The sequence below is a fragment of the Carettochelys insculpta genome, chromosome 1, assembly GCF_033958435.1.
Source record: "Carettochelys insculpta isolate YL-2023 chromosome 1, ASM3395843v1, whole genome shotgun sequence".
NCBI lineage: Eukaryota > Metazoa > Chordata > Testudines > Carettochelyidae > Carettochelys > Carettochelys insculpta.
This window is the reverse complement of record NC_134137.1, coordinates 374,631,070-374,642,492: the sequence shown is the minus strand read 5'-3', so window position 1 is coordinate 374,642,492 and position 11,423 is coordinate 374,631,070. Positions and strand designations below refer to the sequence as shown.

Genomic DNA, 11,423 nt, shown 5'->3' with positions numbered 1-11,423 from the left:
CCTTACACTTACCCACATTAAATTTCATTTGCCATTGTGCTGCCCAATCACTCATTTCCCACCAAGCCCTTTGCCTCAGGGATGGGACGGGCCTGGGGGACTCTGCAGCCCCCCCCCAGTGAGGTCAGGTCCTTCTGAGCAATGTGCCCGCACTGAACGAGACCAGCCCGGCAGGGACAGTCCAGCAGCAGGGCCTGGCCAATGAGAGCCTGGGAACGCAAGCAAACTACATTTCCCAGCGTGCAACGCGGGGTCATTTTTAATTTTAAAAAAACCCCAGAGCTCCCACCATGCAATGCTTCGGAGAGATCAATGGGGACTCTGGAGGACTACCCAACCCAGCTTGCATTGCGTCTCCCTCACCCCTTGGGGCCACGCAGGTATGGTGCTTTGCTGTGCTGTGCATTCTGGGACTTGTGGGTCTTGCCCGCTGGAAGTTTTCCGCGGAGAAAGTTTCCGGACCCTTTGTCTTTCCCGCGTGGTTTCCATGGTGACCGCAGAATAGCCAATGGGAAGGTGGCTTGTATCGGTGGAAGGCGGGGCTTAGCCGGCGAACGGCCAATGGTGGGTGGTGTTGTGGCGGGGTGAGCTGGCAGAGGGGAGCGCGAGTCTCCTTGGCGCTGTCCCTGGCTGCGGCCTAGCCACCCGGAGCCTGGCTTGAGTCGCGATGGGCGGCAGCGGGAGCAGCACCCGGCGCGTCACCTTCGAGGCGGATGAGAACGAGAATATCACAGTGGTGAAGGGCGTGCGGGTGAGAAAGGCGCCGGGATCCCATGGGCTGCTCCCTCCCCTGCCGCTGTAGGGGTTCCGTGGGCCGCCCCCACGCTGCTGTGGGGACTTTGTGGGCTCTGCCCCCAGCCCCTGCAGCTTTCTCCTTCCTCCTCATCCCCCTTTGCCCCAGTCGCATCAAGCAGCGTCTCACTAGTTTCCTGTGTCTCCCACCCCATTGCCCCGAGATTCCCCTTAGCCTCCTGCTTTTGCTCCTGCAGCCCCGTCTCTGTGCCTGAGACCCTTTTCCTCTGTCTTGCCCCCCCCACCCCCGTTTCTTTGCACTCATGCTCTGCTGCTTCCAACTCCTCACCTCGTTTTATTCTGGTCAGCCCCCGTTTTCTACCCCCGATCATCCAGCAAGAGCCCTTGTCTCTGCCCTTCACCTGGGAGGTTGCATGAGGCCCACCATCCCTTCAGTAGGGCTCAGCTTGTGTGCGTTCTGTAATGCTTAGCCAAGAGCCTGGCACTGATGCCTTTCTAGGGACAGTGTTCCCTACAATTGTTGCCTCCCAGGGCTGGAATAAATTTTGTTATATGCGCCAAGGCACATGCAGGTGTGCACTATCAGTAGAAACACAGGGTCTTACCTGTGCGGAGCTGTGGGCACTTTTCTGAGCAGCTGGTTGGAATCTGAATTTCTTCATTTGGGACACCCATGCACTCAGCTTACAAAGAACACTGGCTATGAGCTTGTTGTTCTCAGGGTTTGTAATGAAAACTCATAGGAGAATTGTAAGAGGACAGAGGTTTAGCTGGAAGATCCCGCCCTCTCTCCTTGTCATCCTCTTGTTTTCCTCTCACCCTTTCCGCATGTAGTATTCATTTCTCCTGCTGGCCTATAAAACTCACATGCTAGTTTTATAGTGATGGTAATAGAATTTGAAATGCCTTGTTCTCTGCATTTGAAGATTGAAGTTTTACCACACAAAGCAATCTAGGGTTCTTGTTGGGTGATAACAAGTTGCCTTTTTCTGCCACTCACATGGAAGAATGCTCCAGAACACCAGGGATACCTGCTGCTTTACATTAGCATCTTGTGGCTTTTGGTTATTTGGTAGTCTCAGATACTGCAGTTGAATGAACAGAAGCCTTACATTTTTTCATCACCCAATGAACTCATGGTATTTGAAATACACAAGTTGAGTTTAAAGTTGCACTTACATTACTGTTACTGATAGTGGAACTGCAGTGATGCTTGGACATGAATAGAAATATTGGTAGCATTTTGGTTGGAAAATATTGGGAATTGTACCAGTCCGGGTTCAGATGTGATACAGGAAGGACATGGACAAATGCAGTTTGTCGTATTTATAGCTTTATCTGTCAAGCAGTTTTAGAATCTTCTTGTTACTTACGATGTCTGTTATGCATCGATGCTGTAAATGCTGATCATTATTCCAGTGAATATCTCTAGCTTCATTGTTAACTCAGGTGGGTAAAATTAACTATATAATAGAAGGTCAGAAGCATAGGTGTCTAGAGGTTGAGTAAGCTTTGCAAATAAGGAAGATGGGATAATTTTAAACTTTCAATTTGATCAAAGACTTATCAGGAAGAGTCAGTTAAGAATTTGAATCAAAAATATTTTGAGATAAGGTTTTACTAGCTATGTAATTTGATTTGTATATTTTGAGAAAGTTAAAACTAGATTTTAATTACTCACAGCCTGTTTTTCACAGGAGAATCAGACCAAGAAGTAAATAATAAAAAGTTTTACTGTTTTTTCCTAAAAAGGTGTATTGGAGAAGCAGGGTACAGTTGTAAGTTAGAAGATTAAAAATATTTCATTTTACCACCCATTTACTAATATTACCACTCAAATATTTTTCTGGGCCCACCCAGACTTATTACAGACTAGGTTTGAATCTAGGGGTTTGTTACTTGTTCCCATGTCATAAGAACAGCGATATTGGTTTTCACCAAAGGTTCATCTAGCCCAGTATGTTGTCTTCCAACAGTGGCCAATGCCAGGTTTGCCAGAGGGAATGAACAGAACAGGTCCCTCCCCTGTTACCTAGTTATGGGGATTTCCAGGAACACCATTATCATTAACAGAGGGAAGGTATGGCACATCAGTGCGTACTCACTGGACGGATTAACAAGTGTGCTTTTTGTCCGTATTCTATAGCGAGTCCAGAATGCCCCCATTCACTTTGGCCATCTTCAAAAATCCCTTCAGGTTTTCTGGAGAAGAAGAAAAGGTGGAGTGGAAGACCTGTTGCTTTGTGAAGCTAATTTTAAGTCTCTGATTAAAATTTTAAAAGTTTGTTTTTTATTCTGGTTTTTATTCTGGTTTTTTTGGGAAACTGTTTTATGTTGCTGGGTTTTACATCTCTTCCAGCTGTCCGAGAGTGTGATTGATCGTATGAAGGAACCCACTGCAAGGCCACAGTTTCAGCGACAATCAGCATCTGACAATCATGGCTCGCTTGGAGGAGCTGCAGGTATGGCCATGTTTTCTGAGAACTAGAGCAGAAATAGAATATGAAGAAGTTTTCAAATGATCATGATAAACTTGTTATGTTGTAGAGATGACTTTGGAGGTTAATGCTTTGGCTGATCACTTTGTAAAAGTGAGATAGTTTTCAGAATATTCTGATTTTTAAGTTAGCCTATTTGATACTCTTTCTTTTGCCTGACAGTGACAATAACCCCTCTCCTTCAAGCCAAGTGGTACTGATAGATTTGGCTTTGCTCACTGGTCACTGTTAAACGCTTTAAAATGCTTTATGAAAGACAAAACAAAAGAAAACAAAAATCTAGATGGGACACTTAAATTTGCCTGATTTTTATATGGTTGAAGTTCTATGTACTTGCTGCTTACTGCTTTCACTCTGTTTTGTTTTAGTCAAAGTGTTGTGTGACCTTGTAGCTGATAATGTACTTTTTCTAAATATTCAGTAAAACGATATGAAGTATCTAAGTTGTAAAGAATTTCATAAAAGGAAAAATTACGTTGAATATATGGAGATATACATATCATGTCTCATAGAGCTGGAAGAGACCTTGAGAGGTCATGGAGTCCGGTACCCTGCACTCACAGCAGGACCTATCACCATCCCTGATTGATTTCCTCCCACCCATCTATTTGCCCAAGACTCCTAAATGGCCCCCTTCAACCCTGGGTTTAGCAGGCCAGTGCTCTAACCACTGAGCTATCCCTTTCTTTGTTTGTCTGTCAAAATCAAGCAGTATCATCGCTATATGAAGCGATACACAGAATGTGCTTTAAGATGGATACTTTATCCCCTGTCTTTGCCTTGATCAAAATAAATATCTATCGTTACTTGGATTTTTATTTATTTATTTTTTTCCTGTTGGCTGGAACGCCCAATTAGGATCAAGGCTCCATTGTGCCAAATCCCATAAAAACACATTCTGGGAATGACTTCTATTCCAAAGACCTTGCAATTTGCATTGAGATGAGATGCAACAAGTGTATAAAGAAGTAAGGACCAGGATAGCAATTATAGGAGCATACAGTGATGTGACAATTAAACAACTAATTTTAAATACACCAGAAATATCAGTGATATCAGCATTTCCTAGGAGCCATTAAGCTAGCTGCTTTCGCTCTAGGCAAGGTTTCAAAGAGGTGAATGTAACAACTTTTATATACAGTGTACTTGAGCGTCATTCATTGTAAGCTGTTGTTCTCAGTTTAAGTAGTGGGAAACTGGAGTCAAATGGATATGCTAGGTATCATACATCAAATCAGCAGTAGAGAAAGGAGTGGAAATTAGGTCTACTGATTCCAATAGACTTTCTGCAGTCAATAGAAAACTTTCCATTGACTTTTGGGGCATCTGCAATGTGGCTCTGGTGCCCTACCTCAGCCCCACTATTGTCCAGTTTAGTTAAAATGTTGTTCTTGGGAGATTATGCCATGTTATCGTTACAAAAAGGGCTGCTCTAGAGGCTGGAACCTGTGTATTTTGACTGAAATCATACCCTTACCTTTGGGTTAATGTCATTGTGATCTATCCACCACCAATGAATAGTCACACAGAGAGGTAACCGTGTTAGTCTGTATCTTCTCAAAACAAGAAAGCAGTTCTGTAGCACTTTAAAGACTAATAAAATAACTACCACCAGTGTACACTGTAAGCTAAGGGCTTGGACAGCCACCCGGGAGAGATTCAGGTGCTGTCCAGCTAATTACCAGCATGCCTGCAGCTGGCAGCCTGTGTTTCTATTGATGGCACACATCTTGCACATGACTTGGTGCACACAACAAAGTTTATTCTGCCCATGGATAGAGAAAAAGCTGTCCACCATAGTGCTTTGGCTTGGGTCTTGGATGATAAGGCTCAGGCTTTGGCCTCAGGCCCCGAAAAAGTCTGAGACATCCCGAGCAATACTGTTAAAATGGAGTTGTGACCTGCTTTGGGGTCCCAACTCACAGTTTGAGAACTGTTGATTTAGGTGAAGGGACTGTTTCTGCTAGTATGTACATCAGGGATTATACCTTACTTTTCTTGTCAAAAGTGATTTTTTTTATTTGAGGATTAAATAATGCTAAATGGATATCAGAGACGTAGTAATGTGTACTCCTTGAGTGTTTTTAGAAAAGAGCTACAGACTTGAAATTTTGATGCATTAATGCTGGTGGACCTGTTCATACTATAGAAAAATCTAATTTGTCCTTAACCATTTTTATCTGATAAGCTGATTGTAGAGCGAGAGTAGTGACCTGCAAGATGTTTCTGACATTGCTTGTTTGAAAGCCAATAGCTGTGTTTTAAGAAGCTCACATAATGTGGACTGCACCCTTTTCCTTGGCATAGCTTGTTTTGCTTTTTATGCCTATAATCAGAAACTCATTAAGTAGGAAAATTGAGTAGTGTTTTCTAAAGTAGCTGTCTGAGGAGTGGCAGATTACATCACTTGAAAGAATATATGTTTTGTTGCTTGCCAATCATTGTTGACCTCAATTGAGTTTGGGGTGGGGTGTTTTATACAAGTACAATGAAAACTGAAGTCTGAATATTATATCTTAAAACATCATAGGCTGCTTGAGTCATTTTCAGTCTTCTGGGCAACATTAAACATACTAAAATATTTAACAGGTATGGAATCTTTAAAGTATGTCTATGATTCCTACTTCAGTATTGATGAAAAGTAATTTGATCACACCATTTAAGTGCTTTTTCTGAGTGTATGTTATATCTGAAACTCAGTCTTACTAGAGAATGATTTAATTCATTTTAGCTTTACTGGGTTACTCTAAAGTTAATATTCTGTTTAGGGGAAAAAGAACTCCAAAGCAACAACGCAAACCCCTCTCCTTTCTGAACAATGTTCCTTCCCTTTATGGGAACATTGTTTCTGAGTTTTGAAAGCTTTTTTACTCTTCTGTTGTTGTTCCTAATAATATCTGCTATTCTTTATTTCTATTAAAGTAGTGTCTGAAAGTCTGTTATTCACCAGGGCCCCACTGCGCTAGCCACTGAACAGACAAGTAATAAAACAGCCTTTCTCCCCTCAGGTCACAAACTGTCAAACTTAGTGTGTGGCCCTTTTGTGTGCAAATGATAGGCTTAATAATGTTTTTCTGAGTGAGTGAGTATGTTGCCTCTTTAGTTGCCTTCGGAGGAGCCTCAAACACCTGAAACACCCCCCACCCCAGAGATGTTCCTAAAAATAAGCACACTCAGGGTTTCAAGGGCAAGCTCATGTTTAGAATGGTTTTTTTTTTTTTAATCTTAAAATCTAGAGGCAACTCATGGAGACACTCCTCATGGGGAGCTAACGATGTCACTCAACTTACAGCTTTTTGAGTCCAGAAGGTACAGTTGTGATGATCTACTCTGAACTCTGGCACAATACTAGTCCGAGAACTTCATCCAAGAGTTTGCATATCAAACCTATAACTTCTGTTTGAACTACAGCATATCTTAAGGAAGACACCCAGTCTACATTTTAAACACTTCAGCACCTTGAAAGGAAGGGCCCTGTGGCTGGGGATAGAAAGACAACTGAGAGATTCTTATTTGTAATTGGCTATGGGAGCACGAGCAAAAATATAGGAGCTATTCTCTGTGGCTTGTACACTCATCCCTTGCTATATGAGCACAAGTGTTTCCCAACTTTCCGCTTGTAGGCGAAAACTTGTAAGAGGGACACTAAATTCCCATTAAAATGCATGTAAAAGTCTCTGATTCGTTCCAAGTGCTCCTAATTCAGCAAAGGAGTGGCAGCATGTGGTGCTGCTTTTGAAAGGTAAGTGAACCTTGGGTTGAGGAGGGTTGGAGAAGGTTAAAGGCTTGGTGCAGTTTGGGGCTATGAGCGGGAGGGAGGATTAAAACCTGGTGGCGGGTTGGGGCCGTGGGATGGACGGGGGTGTTAAGGTTGTGGCAGGTTGGGTCCACTGGGAGGGCGGGGTGTTAAGGCTGCAGCGGGTTGAGTCTGCAGGTTGGGGGTGTTCAGCCTGTGGTGGTCTGGGGCCCTGGAGCTGGCATGAGGGGGTCAGGCTGTGGCGGCTTGTGGCTGTGGAGCCAGCGGAGGGGTTAAGGCTGCAGAGGGTTGGGTCTGTGGGGCTGGCCGTGGGCGAGGGGGTCAGGCTGTGGCAGCTTGTGGCTGTGGAGCCAGCGGAGGGGTTAAGGCTGCAGAGGGTTGGGTCTGTGGGGCTGGCCGGGGGCAAGGGGGCCAGGCTGCTGTGGCTTGGGGCCGCAGAGCCGTTGGGAGTGGGGAGGCTGCAGCGGGTTGGGTCTGCAGGGATGGGGGGTGAGGTTCATATTAGCTGGAGGGAGTTCACTCGTCTAGTGAACAAAGGTAGGTGTATGTGTGTCTCATTTTAGCAAGTACTTGTAGGTAAAGTACTCATTCAATGAGGGAAGAGTGTACTTACAATCTAACCTGCCCAGACCCTTGAACTCACAACCACGGGTTTATAGGTGTTGTATCCATAGAGAAGTGAGAAAGACCTTCTGATTTACATACTGCAAATCTTAATTGAGATGACTGTCACAAACCACTATGGTGGGGAGATGTAGTTCAGTCCAAAATAATACATCGTAAATTCCTTCATATCTGACAACCCTGGCCCTGGGAGCTTGTTGGATGTTCCAATATGCTAGGCATGTGGGAGGTTTCAGCATGCTCTGGGCGGGGTGCTGCACAGGGAGCCCCTCTAGGCAGCTTGCCGCATGGTTGTGCTGTGCTGCGCAGTGAGCTGTTTTGGGTGGGAGAGTGGAGGAGCTGCCAGCTGCAACATAATGCAGGTTAATAGAGAAATCCAGTGGTTTGAATGCCAGTTAGAAGAATTTACTGTAAAACGAAGATCAGATAGTCTAATTATCTTTGTTTTAGAAATTAAATTTGTCTTTTTCTCCCAATCTTTTGAATATGTAATCTATTCTTCACAATAGAGGACGTATTCCTCTTAGTTTGTGCTATGAAAATTATTTTGTGCATTTTAGAATGTGTAACCCATTTACTGTAATGGTTCCAGTCCAACTCATTGTGGAGTGGCTGAGAAGTTGTTCTACTATGGAGGAAGAGATAAGGCATCCATCCTTTGGAAGGGGGTTGCATAATATCTACATAAAAATTTTACTGACATTTCTCAGGATTCCAGGGCCTTTACTACAGGACAAGAAACGTGTCTCTGTACACAAACACAGTTGTCCACATGGTCTCCTCTCTCTTACCTTACAGGAGAATGCTTGTTGTCATGCTGCATCTTCTTGTACTAATAAAACAATGAAAAGTTGATACGTGTGTCTTGACTTGGGGTTGGGTTTTCTGCTAACATTTAAACTTTGTGAAGGGAAATACATGCATATATTTGCCCAAGGTTCCTTTCCATTGACGAGGCTTGTCTGTGCTTAGCTTGTGGGGTTGGCTAGAGTTTGGCAGAGTTTCAAGCTGGCCCTGGCTCGCAGAATAGCTGCAGAATTCTGAATTTCCAAGGTTTTGTTCTGGTCAGAGAGCTGGGTTTTTCATCAGCTGGTGCGATCTTGAAAGAGCAGCACATAGGTAAGCTTAGTGAAAGAGTGGAACATGAACAGAGAGTCGTAAAGTTTTTGTGCCGGATATCATTTTACCAGTTCAATGGCTCACATTTTGGCAAACCAATCAAGACAAAACTAAACTGAGGAAAAATTGGGAGAAAATTGGTTTGTTCTTGTTTACTGCAACTGTGTTTCTTTTTAACACTCATTTGATTAAAGTAGGTTTAATAATTTTGCTTTCAGAGAACTGCTCACTCTTTCTGTGTAGTAACTTTCTGTGCATTAGCAGCATTTTCTCCTTTAATGGAAGTTTATTCATTTAGAAGTGCCATTTTTGTTTCTAAATGTATTGTGAAACAGGTAATTCCAATGTACAGCCTATTATGTGCTTCCCTGGTCTCAGGTGGATTTGCCAAAATTAAATTTTATGCTAACCTGCTCCAGGCTCTAAGCGCTCTATTAGGTTTTACTGAATGCAGATATTTGCTGTAACTTTTTTCCCCTCAGTGATTTAGCAATGCAGATATAGCAAAAAATGTTTGTACAGCAATGAAGAAGGTACTGTATGCAACAGGTTATCTGGTTGCTTAGAAACTGTGTACAGGTTAGAAAGGACAGTTTTTGCACAGTATGATGGGCTGTACAAACACAGCATTGGTAATGAAAGGCTTAAGCAGTTGTTCTGTGTCCAGGCTGCCCTGTTCTGCTGCACCTGCAGAGCAGGCATGGCTTGAAGGAGGAGCTCCAAAGCAAGTGCAGCCCCGCTCAGGAGGTCAGCAGACAGTCAAAGTACATTAACTTGCACTCTGAACTTCTGAGGCATGCTGGAATGCAAGGGAACAGACTGTGACAGGTTGGGTGTGAATGGTCGGCGGGGGGTTTGAGCTGCGGGGAGGGGGATAAGGCTTGTATTAGCAGGGGGAGTTCACTCATCTAGTGAACAAAGGTAAATGTATGTGTCCCTTGTTTTCAGTGAGTACTCGTAAGTAAAGTACTTGTTTAACGAGGGATGAGTGTAGTAGTGTGTAGTGATGAGTTTTTAAAAACAGAATTTTGTGTGTTATAAGCAGTATTTATGACACTGCTGTAACAAGGTGCTTTTATGTTTCTTGAATGCTTCCTATTGGCTTCCTCTTCCTGGCACCCAGCATTAGCTGTTGTCCTTGTCAGACGGGTCTTCAGCCCTCTGAAGTTGATTTAATCTGCATGAACAGACCTCTTTTGAGGTAGAAACAAGAAACATGGAGAGAGAGATATCTGATAGAGCTGGAAGGGACCTCAAGAGGTTGAGTTGAGTCCCTTGCACTCACAGCAGGACCTATCACAATCCCCAACAGATTTGTGTTAGATTTGTGTTTTTTAATTTAAAGCAGACCTGTCCCAGATCCTTGAAAGGCCCTTTCAAGGTTTGAGCTCACAACCCTGGTCTTACAAGGTCAGTGTTCTAACCCCTAAGTTATATTTCTTAAAGAGTTTCTTAGTACGGGGTGTGAGTCAGTCTGGAGGTGGGCATGTCTTTCTGTATAATGAGAATGCTAAAGCTGAGTCTGCACGTGAGCACCCCTTCAAAAGGGTGGAAATCAACAAAGGACAGTTGAAAGCACAGCTTTTGAAATGGAGCAACCGTGTGCTAAAAAACAGATTGATGGTTCGAAATGCAGGAGCTCTTTGGAGGGGTGTACTTTTGAAAGGGAGCATCCACACTGTTCCAAGCACTTGTGCAAAAGAAGGGAGGCAGGAAGTGCCGTGGATGGGGTCCCATGGCCAACAAGCCCTTTTGGGGCTGCAACCAGCCTCTCCCTTAAAGGGCCCCTCCTTCCACCCTGTACGCGCTGAGTGCTGCCCAGCTGTCCCCAGCCTGGCATAGCCCACTGGTGCTTCAGGATGGAGTCCCAGTGGCAGTTCCTGCATGAGGACACCCTTATCACGGAGACCCTCCTGGCAGCGCTCTGCACTGTCACTGCAGCTGCCCCAGAGCTGCTCGAGTGGCTGAGCAGCCCTGCGGGGCTGTGGGGGCCCCCCTGCCCAGGACACTGCCAGCCCGCTCCCCACCCTGGCGCCTCTGTACCCACCCTAACAGCACGGACTGGTGGGAGTGCCTGGTGCTGGGGGAATGGGATGATGAACAGTGGCTGTGGAACTTCCGCATGTCGAGGAAGACCTTTAATGAGATCTGCCACTGCACTCTGGCACCAGGACACTTGCATGTGGATCTCTTCACACTGGAGAAGCAGGTCACAACTGCCATCTGGAGACTGGCCACCCCGGACTCCTACCACTCTGTAGGATAACAGTTTAGGGTGGGCAAGGCCACCATTGCAGCTGTACTCATGGAGGTAAGTCAGGCCCAGGTCACGCCCCCTATGGGTGGGTAGGGGTGCTGGGTCAAGGGAAGCGCTCTGCTGCGGGGGACAGGCAGAGGCCAGGCGGGGAGGGGCGGGGGGGCAGCCTGCCATGCCCTCATAGGAGCACATGTCCCTCTCCCTGCCATGTAAGTCATCAGAGCTATCAATGTGATGCTGCTGCACTGGGTCATCCACTTGGGGGATCCAGATGCCATCGCCATGGGCTTGGGCTTTGAGGACCTGGGTTTCTTGAGCTGCTTCAGCACACTGCATGGCACACACATGTCCATTCGCACCCCGGCGCACAGCGCCAGCCAGTACGTTAAAAAGAACGGCTACCATTTGGGGGCCC

The 11,423-nt window shown here is 45.2% G+C and overlaps 1 protein-coding gene across 2 annotated transcripts in view; it reads left to right on the top strand.

The window, feature by feature from the left end:
• Positions 1–579: 579 nt before the first annotated feature.
• Positions 580–11,423, top strand: part of CHCHD3 (coiled-coil-helix-coiled-coil-helix domain containing 3) — a 302,128-nt gene continuing 291,284 nt past the window's right edge. For both annotated transcript variants that reach the window (XM_074975750.1, XM_074975741.1), the window contains exons 1-2: positions 580–751; positions 3,113–3,215. In XM_074975750.1, coding sequence (XP_074831851.1) covers positions 668–751; positions 3,113–3,215 — 187 coding nt within the window. In that variant the 5' untranslated portion in view covers positions 580–667. The remainder of the gene's footprint in view (positions 752–3,112; positions 3,216–11,423) is intronic.